General features: G+C 45.1%; 1 protein-coding gene across 11 annotated transcripts in view; it reads right to left on the bottom strand.

Moving 5' to 3' along the window:
- Positions 1–1,247: 1,247 nt before the first annotated feature.
- Positions 1,248–25,615, bottom strand: part of trim37 (tripartite motif containing 37) — a 210,467-nt gene continuing 186,099 nt past the window's right edge. For 8 of the 11 annotated variants that reach the window (XM_072469883.1, XM_072469882.1, XM_072469885.1 and 5 more), the window contains 6 exons: positions 25,067–25,253; positions 20,454–20,560; positions 14,529–14,678; positions 12,388–12,445; positions 6,905–6,949; positions 1,248–4,225 (listed from right to left, as the gene is read on the bottom strand). In XM_072469883.1, the coding sequence (XP_072325984.1) occupies positions 4,189–4,225; positions 6,905–6,949; positions 12,388–12,445; positions 14,529–14,678; positions 20,454–20,560; positions 25,067–25,253 (584 nt within the window). In that variant the 3' untranslated portion in view covers positions 1,248–4,188. The remainder of the gene's footprint in view (positions 4,226–6,904; positions 6,950–12,387; positions 12,446–14,528; positions 14,679–20,453; positions 20,561–25,066; positions 25,254–25,615) is intronic. The other 3 variants (XM_072469887.1, XM_072469889.1, XM_072469888.1) reach the window with 3 other exon arrangements.

Below are 25,615 nucleotides of genomic sequence, written 5' to 3'. Positions count from 1 at the left end.
TTGCTGCCCTTGTCCTTTTAGACAGTAATGGTCGTGGGTGAAGCTCTCTACGGTGACGTTCTGCAGGGTATCTTGTAGATGGTTCACATTGCTGCCACAGTGCGAATGAATGACTATTTGTGAAAGGGATGCCAATCAAGTGGGATACTTTTTCCTGGATGGTGTTGGAGCGGCACTCATCCAAGCAAGTGGAGAATATTCCATCACACTCCTGACTTGTAGAGTGTGGAGAGGATTCCTAGCCTCTGATCTGTTCACGTAGCCACTGTATTTATATGTGGTATTTGACCTTCAGGTTTTCAACCCGCCTCTTCCCATTTGTCAACTTCTCCCGCAACCACACTGGAGTACAGATGGTTTCAAGCCAACCACATCTTTCCACTGGTACAGTACAAGAGTGAAACCCAGACACTGTCCAAAATGGAAGGAGAGAGAAAATAAAACTATGGGGCGGTTACCACTTGGCGGACCACTCTGACAGTAGTGGTCCACAGCACTACAGCTTTTGGATTGGAGGGGCAAATGGCTTTAGTCCCTCTCCATTAAAGATCAATGTTAAGACAAATTACCTCAGTCCTTTAACAACTCATTTATGCAGGTTGGTGAGTGCATCTGTAAACCAGGAGCTTAAGCATCAATGAATTAAGACTCCTGGCAATTAAGACTACTTGTGGACGAACACATACACATTTCTCAATCAAATTGGTATAACAGACAGACCAAAGCTTCTAGAAGCTTGACCAAGTAGCTGACTGTCTTCCCCTTCCACTGTGCCTGCTACCAAATTTGCCCACCTCTTGCATCCTCACACGAGGTTTTTTATTTAGTTGTGCTTGTTCAACTGCTCAGAGCAAGTCTGTATTGTTAACAGTGCCACTTTACAGAGAAAGCATTTAAGTTCCGCCTGCCTGCTTGCTCAGGTGGATGTTAAAAATTGTGGTCGTGTTCCAAAGCCTTGCCTCAGTCAACATTCCTGCCATGAATGACATTGTTCGCTTACTTCATTGCTGGTTCATTTACAAATGCACTCAAGATGCATTGTCAGCCGCTTTGAGAAGTACGAAAGTGACAAGGCAGTAAATAAATGCAAATTGTCCTTTGCTAAAGACATCTATTTTTTTTTTTGCAGATTGTAAAATCATCTGTCAAAATCTTTTTTTTTTGTCTCTTTGAAGATGCTCTAAACTCCATTGTGCTAAAACGTCCACTCATATCTATCCAGAGGAAGAAATCCCAGGACAAACATCAACATCTTTCAGTTTTATTAACAAAAAAAAAGTGCAGAAATGTGATCATGTAAACACAATGGAGACAATATTTAAAAAGCAAACATTGAATGCACATTACAAATAAACCACAGCTTTCTAAACAGTACTTCACAGTACAGGTACATCACATTCAGACAGGATGTGGCCATGCATCACAGAAACAAGAGTTCAGGCTGTACATTAGTAATCAGTTTCCTACTACATGGGTTAAACTGCCAGCAATGATTTACAAAGGAGTTGTTGCTCAAATTGTAAGCTCCCTCAATGGGAAGCTCCCTCAAAGCACAGCCATGAAGAAGTTTACAGAAACTACGACCCCAAAATGTGTTTTAAAAAACTGATAGACAGAGTTAAAGCATAATACAGATTTTTCTTTTTGACAGTGGGTGGGGGAGAAAGAGTGGCAGAATTACAGAAGAGACAGTGCATCCAGGACAAATCACATCAGTCATCAGCCACTCAATGAGAAAAATTGTGAACATTGGAAACTCATTTTAAAATAAAACGTCAACCTATACCCAGGCAGGCCAGTGAACAGCAATAAAAATTGGTCAAGGATCGCCTCAAGTCTTTTGTTCTCGCATGCTGCCTGATCCAGATAGAACATGCTGGAAATACTCGCTTTTTCAGAAACCGTTACTTCATTTTCAGCGATATGGAATGCTTCACTTTAGTACATTTAAAAACTACGAGAGACATTGGGGGGGAAAAATCCACTACAATCCTAACTCTTCAAGAAAATAAAAATAAAAATCGATAAGTGCGGTTATTAAGATAGATTGTGGGAGGTGGGGTTGGGTAGACATCCAAAACATGCATAACACCTCAGTTTATGTAAAGATTTCTCCCATGGGAAATGCACCAGCTCTATAACCAGCAGCTTTGAAAATGTAACTACAAATCTCTGGAGAATTCCCAGAGGAAGACAGTGGTTTGCACGACTGAGGTACATCTACATAACAAAACAAAAACTACAAAAATGATTGCCTGTCAAGCTTGATGCAAGGAAAGCATTTGACGAGAAGTGTACATTCGTGGGTCATACAGATTAGCTGCTCCAAAGCAGGAGATAGAATAAATAAATAACATAGTACTTGGCGGAAATTAATGTGAAATCATTTTTGTTGGAATCGTAGCTCCACCCTGAACCTAGAAATCCATAACTGACAATCGATGTAATCTGGGAGTACATCTGTAAGATATTCCCAACTTTGATACAGTATACTCAGTTTTAGCTTTGAAGACACCTGGAGTTCATTGCTCCCACATTAATCCTACCCACCTGGCGAGATGTTGAGCAATCTGACCCAGGGGTACAGTGGTGCCAAAGAGTAGAAAGATTTTTGCTCAGACATACACTAGCACCATGCATTAGGGCCACAATTCTATGACCATATCCACATCAATGATAAGGACAACCAGTAACTGCTGCTCACTAAAATCAGCTAGTGTGACTTAGCTATGCAGAGGGATCAATGGGTTAGCTGTTAAGTATGGTCTGTTCGAACACAGGCACCCAACAGTATTTAAGCACAATGGGACTAGTGTTCAAGTAATTTTGCTAAAATACATGTTAGGTTAAAAGACCAAGAATAAAGCCTAGACATGCACAATTCATATTTACTAGTATAAGCAAAGTAGTATTTAGTTAACCAACCATTCCATGTCCACTGCACGAGGGACAGGGAGATATAGCCCTTCACTTTGAATGTCCCTCATTATGAACCCAATGTTGTCTTTGAGTCACAGCATGCATGAAATAGAGTCATTTTCTATCAACAGTAATACCCACCAACTGATTTATTCATTGGGTTGATTAGTCACTTAGTCTACGCAGAAAGGATATTTTAAAATCTCTAAACCACCAGCATGGTCCCACATGGTCTGGGGCCCACATGAAAGACACTCCCAGGAGGCACACTGGGGCACTCCGGGTTTAGGGAAATACACCCCCCCCATTCCCCACATGGCAACATCCCAGTTTCAGCTATTCTGGCCAGATGACTTCACAGAAGTAAGGCTTGTTGAGGTTTCGCAGAAGGTCGTCTGCCTGCAGTTCTGTCCAAATAATGGGAGTTAGGGGCAGAAAGGAATATTGCCTTATATATAGAAAAAAACACCTACCCACATCCACCTGCCTACAAAAAAACCATATCCTACCAAGAGTGAGACAAACAGACATTTTACAAATGATAGCGAGCAGATTTCTTGACAAAGGTGTTCGGACTTGCTCAAGATAGAATACTCAGAACGGGCAGCTCTCAGATCAATCACGTGAGAACCCATGGCAGTGGGAACACCAATAACCCAATGTTCAGAATGTTAACATCGAGGTTCTTCTGCTGAGCTGCTCCAAAATGAGTTTACAGTTTAAGTGGTATTTAACATATAAGCGACCAGCTCCTGGTGTCAAGCGAGTTTGGAAAGTGGCTTCAATTAGGTGAACTCATCCCCTCCCACTGAACCTGGGTGATCATACTCACCTGGATTATTGCAACGCACACTCGTCATTTATTGTTGAACCGTTTTTGGAGCAAGTGGGTTTGTTCAGATGTGGCCCCAATCCTGAAAAACATTCTGGAAGGACTGTTTTGGGAAAGGCTTGTTGTGGTAGGATGGATGGTCAATTGCAGCCCCCGCCATCTTAGAAGGGAACATTCAGACACAGACTTGGACTGTGCACCGAAATTTGGACTGTGCACCGGAACGGCTGTGTGACTAATTCTGATCCATTGACGACAGAAGAAAATAAAAATCCAACAGTGCAAAAGTTTACTGCTATCTTGTTGCATCAACATACAGCCAGTGTAGAGCATGAGCAACAGACGAGCATTAGCATCACATGGGGTGGTACAGGTTACTTCCTTTATCCTACTTATTAAAAGATGGACAAATTCCTTCAGCATTCTCTTCTATGCTTTCACGGATGATTTTTTTTCTTCCAAGTCCCACATGATCTGTGGAGAAAAATAATCAATGGTAAATTGTTCAGATTTCCCTCCATCCAGCTGAAGTGGTTCTATTGTTACTGTCCTCTAGTTAGACGTATCTGTAATAATTCAGTGTCTCCCTTCTGCAGAGGAGTATCTGGTCTTGTCCTGCAGTTCCCAACTCTGTGCTCAGAGATATTCAAACACCATTACAAAAAGCACTCATCACAAATTACTATTCCCCCAAACTGAATGCCAACATTGGAGAGCCAATATCCAGCACAATGAAAAATTACCAGCAGATATCTCAAATCCCATTGCGCACTTTATTAAGCCTAAATATTCAACGTAATTTAGAAGGAAATACATTTTTGCCAGATAACAGTCCAGGTTTACATGCACAAGAATATACAGCAGCAGAGACCATGGAGAGATTCAAAAACAAGGATGGAACTTCAAAACAAGAGGCATGGCTCGGCCAGGAGCCAATGCAGGGCAGCAAGCAAAGGACAACAGATGAACAGAACATGGTGCGAGTTAGGATGCAGGCACCAGAATTTTAAATTAACTCAAAATCTGTGGAGGATGGAAAATGGGAGGCTGGCCAGGAGAGCAACGCCTAGTGAGAGGCAGATGGTGATGTACCGATATTGTCACTGGACTAGTAAACCAGAAACCCAGGGTAATGCTCCGGCGACCCAGGTTCAAATCCTGCCACTGCAGATGGTGAAATTTGAATTCAATTACTGGAATTAAAAGTCTAATGATGACCATGAAACCATTGCCAATTGTCGTAAAAACCCACCTGGGGATTTAGGGAAGGAAATCTGCCGTCCTTACCTGGTCAGGCCTACATGTGACTCTAGACCCACAGCAATGTGGTCGACTCTTAACTGCCCCCTCTGGACAATTAGGGATGGGCAATAAATGCCGGCACAGCCTGCGACGCCCACATCCCATGAACAAATAAAAAAAACTATAATGGGGCTGGCTGTACGTGGGCATCCTTGGAGGACTCCAGAGGTAAAGGAGGTGAGAAGACAAGACAGTGTAGAACATTCACTGGCTGTGACTGAACAGGTAAGAGTGGAACTTGGGAACTTGTTGTGAATGAAGATATGAGTAACAGAGTTTTGAATGTCAAAGATGGGAGATCAGCAGAACAATGTCAATTCTGGAGAGAACAAAAGTATCGCCTGAGCAGTCCCACTGGTTGAAGATGGAGAGTGGTTTGTGGAGGATGGTGTGATCCACAGTGTAAAAGATTCCAGAAAGAATGAGAATGAGAAGCCGGGATAGTGTCATTTGTGACTTTTATTACATATGAATTAGTAGCAGGGTAGGCATTTCAGCCCCTTGAGCCTGCTCTGCCATTCAATAAATTCACGGATAATCGGACTGTGGCCTCAACTCCACATTCCCACCTAATCCCAATAACCCGAGATTCTTCACTAACAAGGGAGTCAATCTATCGCTGTCTTCAATGACTCTGTCTCCAGCACCCTCCGGGGAAGAGCCTCGCCCTCCGGGGAAGAGCCTCGCCCTCCGGGGAAGAGCCTCGCCCTCCGGGGAAGAGCCTCGCCCTCCGGGGAAGAGCCTCGCCCTCCGGGGAAGAGCCTCGCCCTCCGGGGAAGAGCCTCGCCCTCCGGGGAAGAGCCTCGCCCTCCGGGGAAGAGCCTCGCCCTCCGGGGAAGAGCCTCGCCCTCCGGGGAAGAGCCTCGCCCTCCGGGGAAGAGCCTCGCCCTCCGGGGAAGAGCCTCGCCCTCCGGGGAAGAGCCTCGCCCTCCGGGGAAGAGCCTCGCCCTCCGGGGAAGAGCCTCGCCCTCCGGGGAAGAGCCTCGCCCTCCGGGGAAGAGCCTCTCCCTCCAATAAGACAGTTCCAGACGCACTCAATCCTCAGAAAAAGAAATTGCTCCTCATTGCCATTTGAAATGGGAGACCCCTTATTTTTAAACTGTGTCCCCTTGTTCCAGTCTCTCCCACAAAGGGAAACATGCTCTCAGTAATAATAATAATACAAGTAGGCTTCAATGAAGTTACTGTGAAAAGCCCCGAGTCGCCACATTCCGGCGCCTTTTCGGGGAGGCTGGTTCGGGAATTGAACCCGCGCTGCTGGCCTTGTTCTACATTACAAGCCAGCTGTTTAGCCCATGTGCTAAACCAGTATCCACCCTGTCAGTCCCCTCAGGATCTTATATGCTTCAACATGACCACCTCATTCTTCTAAACAGATACAGGCCCAACTTTTCTCATAAGAGAATACCCTCATCCCAGGAATCAGTCACGTGAAGCTTCTCTGAACTGCTTCTAATGCAATGTCCTTTCTTCAATAAGGAGACTAAACTGTACACAGTACCCCAGGTGTGATCTCACCAACACCCTGTACATCTGTAGTTGTGGCCCGCTGGCAGCACGCTACCTGGCAGAGCTGTAGTCCAGGAAGTGGTTTTTGGCAAATAATTTTGCATGTGCCAAACTTGGGGGCTTTACTGCACTGAAAGGTGCTAGCCAGGCTGGAACCAAAACCATGTTGGCTATGCTGGGGGCGGGGCGGGGGGCTTCTGGCAGAGGTGTAAATGAGTCAGGCCAAAACTCTCAGGAAATGAGGTCACAATTTGCCAGTAGAAATACTGCCTTGCCCTGCTGACAGAGCCAACCCCCCATTTTTAATATTGTTCTTTGATGGTGAAATCGGTACCAACTTACGAAACGGAAGTCCGAGGACTGCCTGCACTTTTATACATCCATTCCCTGTGTAAATATAAAAACGTTTAATCACTCGCTGTACATGTGTACTAACTTTCTGTAATTCATGTACCGGGACACCAATATTCTTCAGCACTCCCAGGTTCGGCAATCTCTTTCCAGTTAAGCAGTACCCCCAGGTTCAGCAATCTCTTTCCCATTTAAGCAGTACCCCCAGGTTCGTCAACCTCTTTCCATTTAAGCAGTGCCCCCAGGTTCAGCAATCTCTTTCCATTTAAGCAGTATCCCCAGGTTCGGCAATCTCTTTCCATTTAAGCAGTGCCCCCAGGTTCAGCAATCTCTTTCCATTTAAGCAGTATCCCCAGGTTCGGCAATCTCTTTCCATTTAAGCAGTATCCCCAGGTTCGGCAATCTCTTTCCATTTAAGCAGTACCCCCAGGTTCGTCAACCTCTTTCCATTTAAGCAGTGCCCCCAGGTTCAGCAATCTCTTTCCATTTAAGCAGTGCCCCCAGGTTCAGCAAACTCTTTCCATTTAAGCAGTACCCCCAGGTTCAGCAATCTCTTTCCATTTAAGCAGTACCCCCAGGTTCGTCAACCTCTTTCCATTTAAGCAGTACCCCCAGGTTCGGCAATCTCTTTCCATTTAAGCAGTACCCCCAGGTTCAGCAATCTCTTTCCATTTAAGCAGTACCCCCAGGTTCGTCAACCTCTTTCCATTTAAGCAGTACCCCCAGGTTCAGCAATCTCTTTCCCATTTAAGCAGTACCCCCAGGTTCGTCAACCTCTTTCCATTTAAGCAGTGCCCCCCAGGTTCAGCAATCTCTTTCCATTTAAGCAGTATCCCCAGGTTCGGCAATCTCTTTCCATTTAAGCAGTACCCCCAGGTTCGTCAACCTCTTTCCATTTAAGCAGTGCCCCCAGGTTCAGCAATCTCTTTCCATTTAAGCAGTGCCCCCAGGTTCAGCAAACTCTTTCCATTTAAGCAGTACCCCCAGGTTCAGCAATCTCTTTCCATTTAAGCAGTGCCCCCAGGTTCAGCAAACTCTTTCCATTTAAGCAGTACCCCCAGGTTCAGCAATCTCTTTCCATTTAAGCAGTACCCCCAGGTTCGTCAACCTCTTTCCATTTAAGCAGTACCCCCAGGTTCAGCAATCTCTTTCCATTTAAGCAGTATCCCCAGGTTCAGCAACCTCTTTCCATTTAAGCAGTACCCCCAGGTTCGGCAATCTCTTTCCATTTAAGCAGTACCCCCAGGTTCGGCAATCTCTTTCCATTTAAGCAGTACCCCCAGGTTCGGCAATCTCTTTCCATTTAAGCAGTACCCCCAGGTTCTGCAATCTCTTTCCATTTAAGCAGTACCCCCAGGTTCAGCAATCTCTTTCCATTTAAGCAGTACCCCCAGGTTCGGCAATCTCTTTCCATTTAAGCAGTACCCCCAGGTTCAGCAATCTCTTTCCATTTAAGCAGTACCCCCAGGTTCGTCAACCTCTTTCCATTTAAGCAGTGCCCCCAGGTTCAGCAATCTCTTTCCATTTAAGCAGTATCCCCAGGTTCGGCAATCTCTTTCCATTTAAGCAGTATCCCCAGGTTCGGCAATCTCTTTCCATTTAAGCAGTACCCCCAGGTTCGTCAACCTCTTTCCATTTAAGCAGTGCCCCCAGGTTCAGCAATCTCTTTCCATTTAAGCAGTGCCCCCAGGTTCAGCAAACTCTTTCCATTTAAGCAGTACCCCCAGGTTCAGCAATCTCTTTCCATTTAAGCAGTACCCCCAGGTTCGTCAACCTCTTTCCATTTAAGCAGTGCCCCCAGGTTCGGCAATCTCTTTCCATTTAAGCAGTATCCCCAGGTTCGGCAATCTCTTTCCATTTAAGCAGTGCCCCCAGGTTCAGCAATCTCTTTCCATTTAAGCAGTGCCCCCAGGTTCAGCAAACTCTTTCCATTTAAGCAGTACCCCCAGGTTCAGCAATCTCTTTCCATTTAAGCAGTACCCCCAGGTTCGTCAACCTCTTTCCATTTAAGCAGTACCCCCAGGTTCAGCAATCTCTTTCCATTTAAGCAGTATCCCCAGGTTCAGCAACCTCTTTCCATTTAAGCAGTACCCCCAGGTTCGGCAATCTCTTTCCATTTAAGCAGTACCCCCAGGTTCGGCAATCTCTTTCCATTTAAGCAGTACCCCCAGGTTCGGCAATCTCTTTCCATTTAAGCAGTACCCCCAGGTTCTGCAATCTCTTTCCATTTAAGCAGTACCCCCAGGTTCAGCAATCTCTTTCCATTTAAGCAGTACCCCCAGGTTCGGCAATCCCTTTCCATTTAAGCAGTACCCCCAGGTTCAGCAATCTCTTTCCATTTAAGCAGTACCCCCAGGTTCAGCAATCTCTTTCCATTTAAGCAGTACCCCCAGGTTCAGCAATCTCTTTCCATTTAAGCAGTTTCCCCAGGTTCAGCAACCTCTTTCCATTTAAGCAGTACCCCCAGGTTCGGCAATCTCTTTCCATTTCAGCAGTACCCCCAGGTTCGGCAATCTCTTTCCATTTAAGCAGTACCCCCAGGTTCGGCAATCTCTTTCCATTTAAGCAGTACCCCCAGGTTCTGCAATCTCTTTCCATTTAAGCAGTACCCCCAGGTTCAGCAATCTCTTTCCATTTAAGCAGTACCCCCAGGTTCGGCAATCTCTTTCCATTTAAGCAGTACCCCCAGGTTCAGCAATCTCTTTCCATTTAAGCAGTACCCCCAGGTTCAGCAATCTCTTTCCATTTAAGCAGTACCCCCAGGTTCAGCAATCTCTTTCCATTTAAGCAGTACCCCCAGGTTCGGCAATCTCTTTCCATTTAAGCAGTACCCTGCTTTTCTACTCTTCCTGCCAAAGTGAATAAATTCACCTTTTCCCACATTATACTTCACCCTTTAAACATTTGCTCATTCACTTAACCTGAACATCCCTTTGCTGGCCTCTTATGCTCTCTTCAAAATTTGCTTGCCTCCCTTTGTGACATTAGCAAAGTTAGCAACCATTCATTCACGTCAGCAGTGTAGATTGTCAATATTTGGGATCTCCAGCAATGATCCCTGTGGCACTCCACTCATCATATTTTACTGATACAAAAATGAAATGTTTATACCTCCTGTCCTAGACAAAACCATCTTGAGCTGCTTCAAAAACCTGCCTTCCATCATCAGGACAGAGAGAGGGCTGTTTGCTGATAACTGACCAATGTTCAGCACCATTTGTGATTCCTCAGATACTGAAGCAGTCCATGTCCAAATGCAGCAAGACGTGGACAATTTCCAGGCTTGGGCTGACAAGTGGCAAGTTACATTTGCACCACACGTGCCAGACAATGACTATCTCCAAAAAGAGGGGATCTAACCATTGCCCCATGACATTCAATGGCATCATCATCGCTGAATCTTCCAATATCAGCATCCTGGGGTTACCATTGAGCAGAAACGGAGCTGGACTAGCCACATAACTAATGTGGCTGCGAGGGCAGGCTAGAGGGTAGGACTCCTACAGTGAGTAACTCACTTCCTTACTCCCCAAAGCCTGCTCGCCATCTGCAAGGCACAAGTCAGAAGTATGATGGAATACTCTCCACTTGCCTGGATGAGTGCAGCTCCAACAACATAAGACGTTCGACACCATCCAGGACAAAGTAGCCCACTTGATTGGCATCTCATCCACAAATATTCACTCTCTCTATCAATAACACAGTTACATTGTGTAATATCTAAACAATTCATTGCAGGAACTCACCAAGGTTCCTTTAATCACATCTTCCAACCTTTGACAGCACCTTCCAAACCCACAACCGCTACCATCCAGAAAGACATGGGCTGCAGATGCATGGGAGCCCCACCACGTGAAAGTTCCCCTCTAAGCCACACACCATTCTGATTTGGAACTATATTTTGATTCATTCACTGTCGTGGGGTCAAAATCTTGGAACTTCCTCCCCAACAGCACTTAGGGGTGCTTACACCATTTGGGCTTACACCATTTGGATTGTAGCAATTCAAGGCAGCAGCTCACTACCACCTTCTCAAGGGCAATTAGGGATGGGTAATGTTGGCCTAGCCAGCGATGCCCACATCCCATAAATTAATAATAATCTGTCTCCTGTTAGCTAACCAATCCTCTATCCATGCTAAAGCATTACTAGCTATACCATGAGCTCTTATTTTGCATGGTAACCTTTGACGTGGCACCTTGTCAAATGTCTTCTGGAAATCTAAGCACTACACATCTACAGGTTCCCCTTTATCCTCATCACTTGTTACTTCCTCCAACTCCAGTAAATTAGTCAAACATGATTTCTCTTTCACAAAACCATGTTGACTGCCTGATTGCATTTAGATGTTCTAAGTACCCTGCTAGAACCTCCTTAATAATAGATTGCCGCAATTTCCCTACAACAGATGTTAAGCTAACTGGCTTGTAGTCTCTGGGTGTTAAAGCTGCACTTTAAGAATGCCTACCTTTACATTCACTGAATCTAGCCTTTGGAAACCTGTTTAAGCCAGTTATCTAATGAACTAATTAATTGCAGCACAGCCTGAAATCAGCCTGGTTTTAAAGCGAAAACTAAAACTCACCTTCCAACCCAAAGAGCAACTAAATTAAAGACTAGACTTCAGATAGAAATTAACCCTTCATTTAACCCTTAAATTCCCTCAGCCACCAAACTCCACCTGTCACATTAACCCTTCAATTAACCCTTAAATTCCCGCAGTCACCAAACTCCACCTGTCACATTCTGCTGCAGTCCACGAAGCACACCAGTGTAGACAATGGCACAGAAAATCAGAAAGGGACTCATACATCATCTTGCATGATGGGGCAGGAAGAGAAATGGCGTAGCTACCGTTTTAGCAAAAAGGGAGAAGGAAAGATATAGCAGAACCCCTGGTATCAATCTTAGTGAGAAAGAAGCCCATGGGCTCCTTGCTCTGGTTGCTGGAGATGAAAAGTCAGGTGAGAGAGGTTAAGACTATTGACAGTGGGGGGGGGGGGGGGAAAAAGGGAGTAACCTTTGCATTCCAGGATGGGAGTCACGGGCAGTTTTGGTAGTTCGAGAGTAGGACCCAATAATATTTGGATGGTGCAGTCAAATCGGGCTGGAAGTCCAATCGTCCGTTAAATGTTCAATTATGTGTTCCTTAAACTTAAGGATACAAAAATGGGAATTTACCAAGTGGAATTGCCAGAGTGAGAGAGTACAGGTTTTACTGCAGACAAGGGCATCAAAGGAGGTGTGGGGGCGACTGAGGAGAAGTATCATGGTGAATGATGGTCAAATACTAGACTTGAGGTTAGATGGCTGGGAGGGGTTTGCAAGATGTGTTTGGGGCGGGGGTCCTACTGAAATCTTTAAAACATCATGACATAATATGAAAGCATGTTCTTTCTCCAGTATATTGGATTCGATTGGGTATGTTATATGAATGAGTTCAAAATGAAGCCAGAAAGCTTCTGTTCACTTACCATTCTTTTGTCTCTCCACTGATAAAATGGAGGCTTCCGGAATTGCCCAAATCACCTGCTTAAAAATAAAACATACACTGTATAGATTTTGATCTCCTTCTTTGTAGACAACAAATTCATCATTTATCAAGCTGGCAATGAGGGAAGTGGGTCAGAAATTCTCCTGTGGTTTAAGTTTACACGGCTGTTAAATTAACTGGTTGGAGGCACATCCCTTGGGGAGCGATCCAAGGTCACTGCCAAAGATTCTTGTTACTCAACCCGTAGTAGTGAAGATGTTAACCCTTACAATCGCACATTTACACAAAAATGTGGAGATCACCAGGAATTAAATTCCCTTTCTTACTCAGTCCTCTCTGTTTCAGGCTGGCTTTAGCTCTTAATGGCAGCTGCTCCCAACCAGAGTAGAGAAGGTCGACTTGGATTTTCCCTCAAGTTATTCTGCCTGATAAACAGCATGGTACACAGTAGCCCAATGCACTCGTGCAGAAATTTAATATAATTCGCCTTTTGTTGCCTCACCGTCACAATTTTTATTTTCCTCCTTTCAACCCATGAAGCTGTCAAGTGCTTAGGGTTTTACCTAAATGTGTCATTTTAACTTTGTCCAAGTGGCTGTTAATCATTTGTGAAGCTTCACGGTGAATATCACCAAGCTATTTGAGTGCATTTCAAAGTGAGCCCAATCCTGCCCTGGCCAAGTATTCATTCATACTTCCAAAACAGGGACCAGTGAATCAATACCCTGGAGCATGAAACAGAGTCTAGAATATCAAGAACAACTGGTAGAACCCCTATTAACAGCCTATCCTCCCTAACTGAAATCATTTCATACAGTATGACCCAAGATCAAATGGTGGACCTCCACAACTCTACAGTTTCGCTGGGTAAAGCAGCCAGGAAACTCTGTTGAAGATGAGCAATGCCACTGGTACTCAGGATATTGCAAAAGCATCCATTAAATTTGTGAACCTGGCTTAATTTTCACAAATGGGGTTAAAGGTTTCAGGAAATGTGGCAAAGGAAAGACAACGGAGGTTAAAAGTGGACCAAAGGAAAACATTGTCCAAATCAACCCAGTGGATTGTTAAAACAGTACTACTAAGCATGAACATAGAACATACAGTGCCGAAGGAGGCCATTCGGCCCATCGAATCTGCACCGACCCACTTAAGCCCTCACTTCCACCCTATCCCCGTAACCCAAAAAGCCCTCCCAACCTTTTTGGTCACAAAGGGAAATTTATCATGGCCAATCCACCTAACCTGCACGTCTTTGGACTGTGGGAGGAAACCGGAGCACCCGGAGGAAACCTCCGCAGACACGGGGAGATCGTGCAGACTCCGCACAGACAGTGATCCAGTGGGGAATCGAGCCTGGGACCCTGGCGCTGTGAAGCCACAGTGTTAACCACTTGTGCTACCATGCTACCCTAAATAAATGCATGGAATGAATGTTAGTATGAGGGGTGAGAATGTGAAAGTCAATCCATTCTGGTCTAATGCAAGGATGTCCAAACTCATGGGCCACATAAGAATTTAAAGCAATGTTCTCATGATTTATTTAGATTGGATCTGTAGGATTAATTAATTTAGGATTAATCTGATGAGGCAAACACCATAAGAACAATATTTTCCGAAACGCCAAGAACACAAAAAATTCAAACAGGACAAAGTAACGAGCAAGAAGTGTAGTGCGAATAGGACACAGTTATGGTGAGATGGTGGCCTGGTGGCAAGGTCACTGAGTTGGTATCCTGGGGGCCCAGGGTAATGCTCTGGGGACACAGGTTCAAATCCTACCACAGCAGCTGGTGGAATTTAAATTCACATTTTGTGAAAAGAATTTTAAAAAATGTTACCTGGCTGTTGTGGTTTATCAGAGCTCTTTTGGGTTTGTATCCTACATCAGGAGCAATGCCAACAAATCGGCACACACAAAATGCCATAGCCTGCTGTTGTTTCTTTTTACTAACTGATCTACTATGCACTTACAACATTTGTGATTTTAGTTCAGCATTAATCCAGCTTCCTTCTAAATTTGTATGCAAATCTTCCAATAACATTAATGTTTACATTTTTATTTTTAAAGAAACAAAAGTCTGACAGCACCTGCCCAGGAATGAAGATCTAGGTTCATACCTTCTCCGGGATTCGGAGTAGCAAAGTTACAGGTCACATGCTCCATGGACACGTTTCCTTCTTGCTCCTCAATCTCAGTTTCGCATTCGCTTTCACTGTCGCTACTCATACCAGGCAGCAAGTGCAGGACCTTTTTCTGAAGCACCGCAACTGTGAAAAGAACCCCAGGTTAAGTTGCGCGTGCTGACAGACACTTTCCACCTGTACAAGAGCAAGCATTGTGTATGCACAGGCATAATGTAAAACCAGGAGCAGGGCTGGGTCATATGGTGACTTGCAGGAATTACAAGATTACTTATTAAAGCTCTCCTGCGCATGATAGGAAGTCCTCTAAATATGACCATCTGACATGATTGTTACACTGCATAGTGTACATCACTTCAAGTTCAAGAACACTATTATTATAATAGAGATAAGGACATTTTGAAATTTGCTGCCCAGTCACCGTGGAGTCTGTCTTGGGAGACCATGGCCTGTACCCAGGGTGTATGACACTCCTATATTGAAAGAGAAAACACTGCTCAGGCAGGAACAAGGTGGTTGAACCCTGTTGCTATTTGAATTAAGGACAAGGAGAAATGAAAGATATAACAATTTAAATTTGATTTTGTGATACGGACAGCATTGGCAAGGTTGAATTTATCATTTGTTGTGGGTCTACTTCTTGAACTACTGCAGTCCACGAGGTGATGGCATTCCCACAATGACTGCATTCTCCTGGCATGCACAAGGTGCTCTGGACAATGTCAGGCATGCCAACCAGGGTTACCAGCTGCATTCAATGGCATTCTGGTTTCTTTGAACAAAGAACACCATCTGATGAGACAGTTACGTTGAAATATATCAGCGTAATCTGGCAGCGAAAGTGGATGCTCTCCAGCAGACTGGTAACTAATGGTGAGTCCATTTTTTAAAAGGGAGATAACAGAAGTAATTACTAGTTAGTTTAATACAAATTGTCAGCAAAATGTTGGTATTTTTAAATATGAAGTCAGAACTAGATAAAATAATAAATAATTGAAAGCAGTCAAGATGGATTTCAGAAGTGATATGGTTCTCAAACCTGATGGTTATTGGAGGAGGTGGGTGTAGGAAATTCAGTGGACATCCATGATAAAAGTGTCATATCAAAGGTTATTGTGGGGGAGCGGGCTCGTAGCCCCCCACATCACCTGCCGTCTATTCTCCCTACCTGCCGTTCCCCTCACCCGTTTCTGCGCTCTGCTGCCCTCGCTCTTTCCTTCCACCGTTGCACCTCCCAGTCTTCACAACAAGGCAATGCAGTCCCGCACAAAGTGTCCTTCGAGAAGGTTAACTAAATTAATAAATAAAAGTCTCTTTGGGTGCTCTTTTCATTGCTGTCCCTGCTGCTGTTTCTCCAGCCCGTTCTCCAGGACGAACTTGTCCACGTTCGCAGGGGCTGTGAAGAAGTGCTCCCCGCCTTGGAATGTGAACCAGCATTTAGCTGGGTACAGCATCCCAAATTTTACGCCACTCTTGTCTGCTGAACTCTGCCCATCGCTTGGCTAGGTCCACCCCAATGTCTTGATAGGGAGGTGACCATCCCAGTTACAGTTTTGTCTGTCTCGCCCAATACAATATTCTTTCTCAGTCTTGATGCCGGTGCGTTTTAGTGATTATCGCCCTCGGTTGTTCTTGGCTTTTGGATGGAGTGACCAGTGGGCTCGGTCTATTTCCGGTGGGTTGGGAAAGCAATCCCTCCCCACCAGATTGCCCAGCATTTGGGCCACATAGTCCGTGGTGACCCTGCCTTCGATCCCTTCCAGCAGGCCCACTATCCATTACGGCGCATGTTCGGGTACAGAGGGAGAATTCAGAATGTCCAAATTACATAATAGCACGTCTTTCGGGACTTGTGGGAGGAAACCAGAGCACCCGGAGGAAACGCACGCAGACACCGGGAGAATATGCAGGCTCCACACAGACAGTGACCCAAGCCGGGAATTGAACCTGGGACCCTGGTGCTGTGAAGCCATAGTGCTAACCACTATGCTACCGTGTTATTTCCTTCTCCAGGGCAGCAATCCGGTCGCTCGGTCTGTTGAAGACTTTTCTAGCTTCTTTATGGTGCTCTCCTGGGCATCCTGTCACCTCTCTGCCTTGTCCAGGGCCACCTGCATGGTTGCCAGAGCTTCTGCGATCACCACCCTGACCGCACCCTGAATGTCATTTTTTGTCTCCATTTCTCATCTCCTTTTAGCCTCTATAGTTGCTGGTGCTCGGCATCTCCGTTTGCATTGGTGTTGGTTGATGTGCGGGGATGCTTTTTCCTCTGTATTAACGGGCTATTCTGGGTGTCTTAGTGCATGAATCACAAAAGCTAGTACAGCAAGTAATTAGGAAAGCCAACAGAATATCATTTATTGTGAGGGGAATTGAATACAAAAGTAGGGAGGTTATGCTTCAGTTATACAGGATATTGGTGAGAGCACATCTGGAGGAACTGTGTACAGTATTGGTCACCTTATTTAAAAGAAAGATGTAAATGCATTGGAAGCAGTTCAGAGAAGGTTTATTAGACTAATACCTGGAATGGCTGTGTTGTCTTAAGAGGAAAAGTTGGACAGGCTCAGCTGGAGTTGAGAAGATAAGAGGCAATGTGATTGAAACATAGAAGATCCTGAGGGATAATGACAGGGTGGATGTGGAGAGAATGTTTTATCTTGTGGGACAGGCTAGAATTAGGGGATCACTGTTTAAAAATAAGGCGCGGCCCATTTAGAACCGAGATGAGGCAGAGTTCATTCATTTAAGAGTCTTTGGAATTCTCTTCCTGAAAAGGCAATGAAAGCTGGGTCTTTGAATAGCTTTGCGGCAGAGGTGGATAGATTCTTGATAAGCAATTGGGTGATAGGTTATTGGGGGTTTGTGGGATACAGATGTCAGGTTATCAGGTCAGCCATAATCTTGTTAAATGGTGGAGCAGGCTTGAGGGGGTGAATGGTCTACTCCTGCTCCTTTCTCAGATTAAACCGCTTTCTCAAGAAACAACGGTTAAAGTACAATATTAAGGAGAGGGTTAACAAAGAAGGAACGAAGGAGTAGGGCAGTTAATCAGGGTGGTTGATAATGCATAGCAGTAACCCACAAGGTTGCGTTTTGGGATTGCTTCTGTTAACTATGTTGGGCACAAGACTAATGTTAAAATTAACAGATGATATTAAAATAGGAGACACAGTAAATAACAGAGGAAAATAGGGAGCAGCAAAGAAATCCTGATAAAATAGTGGTACAAGTAAAAAAAAAAAAGGGGCTGATCCGATTTAACGTCAGTGCTTGCGAGTGAAACATTTTAGTAAAAACAAAAACAAGAATTATAGTTTTAAATGAGGGTAATGCAGAAGAAAGGAATCCAGTGATTCAGGCTTACAAGACGTTCAAGTAACCGCTCAAATGGTGAATCATAGATTATCATAGAATTTACAGTGCAGAAGGCCATTTAAAAGGTATAAATGCATAAGGTACATGAATCACAATTTAATACTGAACATAGAACAGAGAACATAGAAAATACAGCACAGAACAGGCCCTTCGGCCCACGATGTTGTGCCGAACCTTTGTCCTAGATTAATCATAGATTATCATTGAATTTACAGTGCAGAAGGAGGCCATTCGGCCCTTTGAGTCTGCACTGGCTCTTGGAAAGAGCACCCTACCGAAACTCAACACCTCCACCCAACACCAAGGGCAATTTTGGACACTAAGGGCAATTTATCATGGCCAATCCACCTAACCTGCACATCTTTGGACTGTGGGAGGAACCCGGAGCACCTGGAGGAAACTCATGCAGACACGGGGAGGATGTGCAGACTCCGCACAGACAGTGATCCAAGCCGGAATCGAACCTGGGACCCTGGAGCTGTGAAGCAATTGTGCTATCCACAATGCTACCGTGCTGCCCTTAAGAACAAATAAATCTCCACTATATCATTTTACCGTAATCCATGTTCCTATCCAATAGCTGCTCGAAGGTCCCTAATGTTTCCAACTCAACTACTTCCACATGCAGTGCATTCCATGCCCCCACTACTCTCTGGGTAAAGAACCTACCTCTGATATCCCTCCTATATCTTCCACTTTTCACCTTAAATTTATGTCCCCTTGTAATGGTTTGTTCCACCCGGGGAAAACGTCTCTGACTGTTTACTCTATCTATTCCCCTGATCATCTTATAAACCTCTATCAAGTCGCCCCTCATCCTTCGCCGTTCTAATGAGAAAAGGCCTAGCACCCTCAACCTTTCCTTGTAAGACCTACTCATTAACAGATGACCTGGATAACGTCAGGCTGCATGACACAAGCCTTATGAATTGATGATGGCTATTCGAGAATTGAAAGTCTGTCTCCTTGGGGTGAGTAAGGTGGACAGAATTGTTTACCCCCCTTTTTATTTCAGAGTACTTTATTAAAGTTTTGCTGAAGTAATATAAAACCTTATGAAGGCCACTGTGGGACATCTGTGCTGTTTTGGGCTCTACACTATAGAAGGTTGAGGCAATGGGAAGGATAGAAGCAATATTTACTGGGGTTCTACCTGGCACAAAGCATTACAAATATGAGAACACTTGAAAAAGGGGGGTTGTTTTTGTTACTGCAGAGCAGATGCCTTAGGTGGTGAGTAGAGCATACAGCCCGCCAAGCCTACTGACATTCATATGATTAATACTTATCTTGGACTTCAACTCTACTGTCTCGTCCACTCTTGTATGCATCAATTCCCCAAGACCCACAAAATTTGTCCCTCCCAACCCAATAATGGAGCATCCACAGCTCTCTGGGTAGTGAATTCCCAAGATTGCCAACTCTTTTTAGTGAAGATATTTCTCCTCATCCCCTTTCTAAATGGCTGACCCCTGATTCTGAGGCTGTGCCCATGTGTTCCAGATTGCCCAACCAGCAGAAACAATCTCAGACTGTCTACCCTGCCAAGCCTTCAGAATCTAAAATTGAGGAAAGTAAAGAGATGATAGAAACAGTTTGTTTCCAGGTAACAGATTTAGGAGAAAGAGAAACATTTACCAAGAGGTTGCTGAGCTGTAGACTGGAATTAGTGATTCAAGCAGAGACAATGTCAAATATTTAAAGACTGATGATTGAAAGAAAATGGATATGGGAACAGGGCAATGCACAAAATTAGGGCCACTGCTCACATGGAGAATAAACATAAGACATGTTGAGTGGGCCGAATAACAGCCATGATCGAATGTCCCTTCCTAACAGCACTGTGGGTGTACCTATACCACATGAGACTGCAGCAGTTCAAGGCAACAAAGGCAATTAGGGATGGGCAATAAATGTTGGCCTAGTCAGAAACTCCCACATAGGGTGAACGAACAGAAACAAAAAAATTATGTAATTCTATGTATGGTGTATCTACTATTCATCAGTATGAAGGCTAGATTCATGGCACAGCTTGGACATAGGGCAGCTTTGATGGACGATACCCTTGAGTGCTGGATATCCAACTTGGAGCTGATCTCCACGGAATAGGCATAACCGAAGTTGCTTTGGAGTTGGTGCCTCTACAAATAGAACTACCTATTCCATGGCACTTAACATCCAGCAAATGCAAGAAAACAAAACAAACAAAGTGTCTTTGAAATCAATTACCCTAGCACAGGCATGCTTGCAAGCTAGTGTAAAAAGCAGCTTTTGAGTTTATACAGTAGTCAGCACGCCACAGAGGAATGTTCAATAGCAGTGAAACTATCCAGTATATGTTTCCTATTGGGTTGTGCAATGAATGAAACAGTAAGTTACGTTACACTGTGGCCAAACTGAACACCTCTTTCTTCCACAGTATTTAACATTAATAAGCTCAGAGACACAGCAATGGTGTACTCAGCTCCCAGGCCATTTCCCCAGCAATGCAATTTAAACCAGTGCTCAGAGATTAGAATTTACCTTCTTCTGGCTTGCACGATGTACCCTCAAGAGGCGAAGCACATGTTCCTGCATTCTCGGAGTCGGAATGTTGCTGGTTATCAATGAAACAGCATGGGGCCACTGACCTGGGGCAAGTACAGAGTACGAGCAGTTAATAAGGGTCTTCAAATTGAACACAAGCAATTTCACTCAAATGCTACTCTTGTTAACTCAATTTGTTTAAAACCATTATTTTAATAAGTTGGCAGTCAGATAAAGAAGTACTCATTCAGCTTGATGGTGCTCATTTGGAATTGAATTCTTGACAGTTCAACTACTGCATTAACTTGAAAAGCAATATTATGAGTGGTGTTAATCTTTATTTCACTTTGAACAACTATTTTACTAATACCTACTTTTGAAAATATTTTTTATTGGATGGCAAAATGTCAATGCCATGTTGTAGTCTATAAACAAAATACCCTATCTATTTACAACAATAGGGTCTCGAAATGGCAAAAAGAGTGACACAAGTACACAGAACTCGAGTGTTAGCTTGCCATAGTTAGTAGGATTTTTGCCTCTGGGTCAAAAGGTAGAGTTCAAGCTTCAGACTAGGATTTAAATAATCTAGGCTGACAGTACTGAAGAAGATTTTTAAATTAATTCCTGACATTATAGACATTGCTGGCTAGGCCAGCATTTATTTCCCTTCCCGAATTGCCCTCGAGAAGATGCTGAATGATCAGAAGTGCCACTTGTTTTTTAATAAACATTTTATTGAGGTATTTTTGGTATAGTGACAACAACAAAATAAGCCATATACATGAAACCATAAACATAGTGCAAAAGCCATTGACCTCTCGTACAGGTTCCACCCTTATTATCCCCCTACTCTAATCTAAACCCCCCCCCCCCCCGCCACATTTACCCTGTAATGCTACACATTCTTCCTTTTCAGACAATACAATCACTCTTACAAACAATGATTGAACCTATCTCCACCACGCTCTCAACAGTGCATTCTGGATCCTAACCACTCGTCGCCTGAAAAAATGTTTTTCTCATGTGGCCATTGCCTCTTTTGTCAATTACCGTAACTCTGTGCCTTTTGGTTCTTGACCTTTCTACCAATGGGAGCTGTTTGTCCCTTTTTACTCTATCGAGACCCCTCATAATTTTGAATATTCGCTGCCGATTAATTTCCCGCAAAGGAGTCGACGAACGGTTGCCACCTCCGGGTGAACCCTAACAGTGAACCTTCTCAAGGCAAACTTGATTTTCTCCAAACAGAGAAAGTTAGCCATGTCCGATAGCCAGGTCTCCGACTTCGGGGACTTTGAGTCCATCCATGCTAATAGTATCCGTCTCCGGGCTACCAAGGAAGCAAAGGCCAAAACATCTGCCTCTTTCTCCTCCTGGATTCCTGGGTCTTCTGGCACCCCGGAAATCGCCACCTCTGGACTCAGCGCCACCCTTGTTTTTAACACAATGGACATGACGTCCGCAAACCCCTGTCAGAATCCCCTAAGCTTTGGACATGTCCAAAACATGGGGACATGGTTCGCCGGTCCTCCCACACATTTTGCGCACCCGTCCTCCACCCAAAGAACCTGCTTATCCGGGCCACTGTCACGTGAGCCCGGTGAACAACCTTAAATTGTATCAGGCTGAGCCTGGCTCATGTTGCAGACACGTTGACTCTACTCAACACGTCTGCCCATAGACCTTCCTCTATCTCACCTCCCAGCTCCTCCTCCCACTTGCGCTTCAGCTCCTCGGTCTGCGTCTCATCCGACCCCATAAGCTCCTTATAAATGTCCGAGACGCTCCCTTCTCCGACCCACCCTCTGGAAACTACCCTGTCCTGAAAGCGGTAAGAGCGGGAAGGTTGACACCTGTTTACGAAGGAAGTCCCGCACCTGCAGATAGCGGAATTTGTTTCCCCTCGCCAACCCAAACATTTCCCCCAGCGCCCTCATACTCGGAAGGCTCCCCTCTACGAACATATCCCCCATCCTCTCAATTTCCGCTCTTCGCCATAACCGGAACCCCCCCCCGTCCATACTCTCCCGGGGCAAACCATTGATTATCACAGATTGGAGCCCAGACCGATGCTCCCACATGCCGCATCCACTGGCCCCAAACTCTCAGGGCCGCCACCGCCACGGGGCTGGTGGAGTACCGTGCCGGTGGGAACCACAGAGGTGCAGTTACCAACGCCCCCAAACTGGTGCCCTTAAATGAAGCCGCTTCCATACGCACCCATGCCTACCCCTCCCCCACCACCCACTTCCTGATCATGGCTATATTAACCGCCCAGTAATATTTGCTAAAATTTGGCAGCGCCAGCCCGCCCTCTCCCCGACTCCGCTCAAGCATTACCTTCCTTTACTTGCGGGGTCTTGCCCGCACAGACGAAGCCCATGATTACTCTGTTGACCCGCTTAGAAAAGGACCGCGGAATAAAGATGGGGAGACACTGAAATACAAATAGGAATCTCGGGAGTACCGTCATCTTCACTGTTTGCACCCTTCCAGCCAGAGATGATGGAAGCGCGTCCCATCTCCGAAAATCGTCCTTCATTTGGTCCACCAGCCGGGCCAGATTCAATTTATGCAGCGGTCCCATTCCCACGCCACTTGGATGCCTAGGTACCTAAAGCGTCCCTTTACTAACCTAAACGGCAGCTCTCCCAGTCGCCTCTCCTGTCCCCTCGCCTGGACCACAAACATCTCACTCTTTCCCATATTAAGCTTATACCCCGAAAAACGGCCAAATTCCCCTAGAACCGGTCTCGTCCCCCGGTGCAGTCTAAAATAGTCCAATGTTGTCCTATTCGTTCGTACACTTGCCACAGGAGCCTGATACAGTAACCTGACCCAGTCAATAAAGCCCCGCCCGTATCCGAACCATCCCAGTATCTCCCACATATAGTCTCATTCTACCCGATCAAAAGCCTTTTCTGCATCCATTGCGATCACTACCTCCACCTCCTTACCTTCCGGGGGCATCATGATCACATTTAACAGCCTTCTTACATCGGCCACCCTGCCCTGAACAAACCCCGTCTGGTCCTCCCAATAACATCCGGAACACAATCCTCGATCCTGGAGGACAAGATTTTGGCCAGCAACTTGGCATCTACATTCAACAGGGAGATCGGCCTGTAGGACCCACACAGCTCCGGGTTCTTGTCGTGCTTAAGAATCAGCGAAATCATTGCCTGTGACATAGTCAGGGGCAACACCCCTCTTTCCCTTGCCTCATTGAACATCCTCAACAACACCGGCCCCAATATCCTCGAGAACTTTTTATAAAACTCCACTGGGTACCCATCCGGACCCGGGGCCTTACCCGTCTGCATGGCCTTCAAGCCCTCCACTATCTCCTCCAGCCCGATTGGGGCCCCCAGCCCTTCTACCCGCTCCCCGTACACCTTTGGGAAATTCAGCCCCTCCAAGAAGTGGCTCAACCCCTCAGGCCCAGTGGGGGGTTCCGACCTGTACAGCCTGCTGTAGAAATCCCTAAACGCCTTATTCACCCCTACTGAATCACCAACCAGGTTACCATCTCCATCATTTACCTTCCCTATCTCCCTGGCTGCCTCCCTCTTCCTAAGTTGCTGTGCAAGCATTCTACTGGCCTTCTCTCCATGTTCATAGATCACCTCCCTCGCCTTTCTCAGCTGCTCCACCGCTCTCCCTGTGGTCAGCAAGCTAAACTCTGCCTGTAACCTCTGTGGTTCCCTTAAAAGCCCTGCCTCTGGGGTGTCCGCATACCTCCTATCAATCTGTAGTAACTTGACCGGAGCACGCCAGGGTCCATAACTGTGTTGAAGTCCCCTCCCATGACCAACCTGTGCGAGTCCAGGTCCGGTATCTTCCCCAGCATCCTCTTTATAAACTCCACATCATCCCAATTTGGCACATACACATTTACTAATACCACCTGCACCCCCTCCAGTTTCCCAGTGACATAATGTACCGACCTCCCATGTCCGAGACTATTCTACCTGCCTCAAACACCACCCGCTTATTGATCAGGATCGTGACCCCTCTAGTCTTTGAATCTAGTCCCGAGTGAAAGACCTGACTGACCCAGCCTTTCCTCAGTCTAACCTGGACCGTAACTCTAAGGTGCGTCTCCTGCAACTTTACCACGTCAGAAGTGCCACTTTTAAATGAAACAAACAAATGCAGTAGCTTGCATGGATATTAACAGTCATTTAAAGAGCAGCGGGTTCACCTGATGTTGTGAGCAGCATTTACCGTATAATTATAGCTAAAAGCAAAATTATCCAGTCAATTGTCGCACTTGATGCTTTTGGGATCTTTGTGTATATATTGGCTGCTGTTTGCCTACATAATAGCCGCAACTACAATTCAAAAATAATTCTGAATTATAAGGAATAGTGATAAATTCAAATTGGGCTCCCGACTCTCGTCCTGCTGGGTAACATGGGCAATGTATCCCGTACAGGAATATTTTAGCTTGTAGGTATTGGCCAAAGCCAATTACTTTCCTTATTTTGGGTAAAATAATCAAACAAATTACTCAACAGCAGCATTCGGACAAAGAGATGCTTGCAAATCTCATGCACAGTGAGGCATACAAGAGAAAGATTTAAATACACATTCTGTACACTCACCCTAAAGTGGCAACTTTCCGTGTCATTTCCAGTGACGCCAATCCATTCAGTGCTGAGTTACTGAGATGGTCAGATGCAGTAACAGTAAAACTTCTTTCCTCGGTCTTACAGATTGATGGGGCTTCGGAGTCATTCAGCTTGGTGACAGAATGTGGAGATCCTTGTCTATTGCTGGGCTTTGATAATCCTACATTAAAAAAAATGGCAATGTTTTATAAGAAAACCTGATTTTCATGTGTTCATCAGCAGATTTTGTTGACTATTAATTGCTTACTTGGGCTTTTTGACAAAAATAAGGTCACTACATCAGATGTTGTGTACATATGTGCAGACTTTCTTTGTCAGGCAGTAGCAGAAAGAAAGCAGTGCAAGCCAAAAGTGGAACGCATCAGGGAATATGGAACATTAAGCTAGCTATCAGTTTATACTAGACATCTGAACAAGCATGGGCACACTGCTTAATTCCAAGGTTAGGAGGAGTAAATATGGATATATTATGGGTAGGACAAGCCATTTGTTGGAGTAAATCATTTATTACTCCGACATCTA

Source organism: Scyliorhinus torazame, chromosome 12, assembly GCF_047496885.1.
Source record: "Scyliorhinus torazame isolate Kashiwa2021f chromosome 12, sScyTor2.1, whole genome shotgun sequence".
Lineage (NCBI taxonomy): Eukaryota > Metazoa > Chordata > Chondrichthyes > Carcharhiniformes > Scyliorhinidae > Scyliorhinus > Scyliorhinus torazame.
The sequence above is the reverse complement of the archived record's forward strand: the minus strand, read 5'-3'. Positions and strand labels throughout refer to the sequence as shown.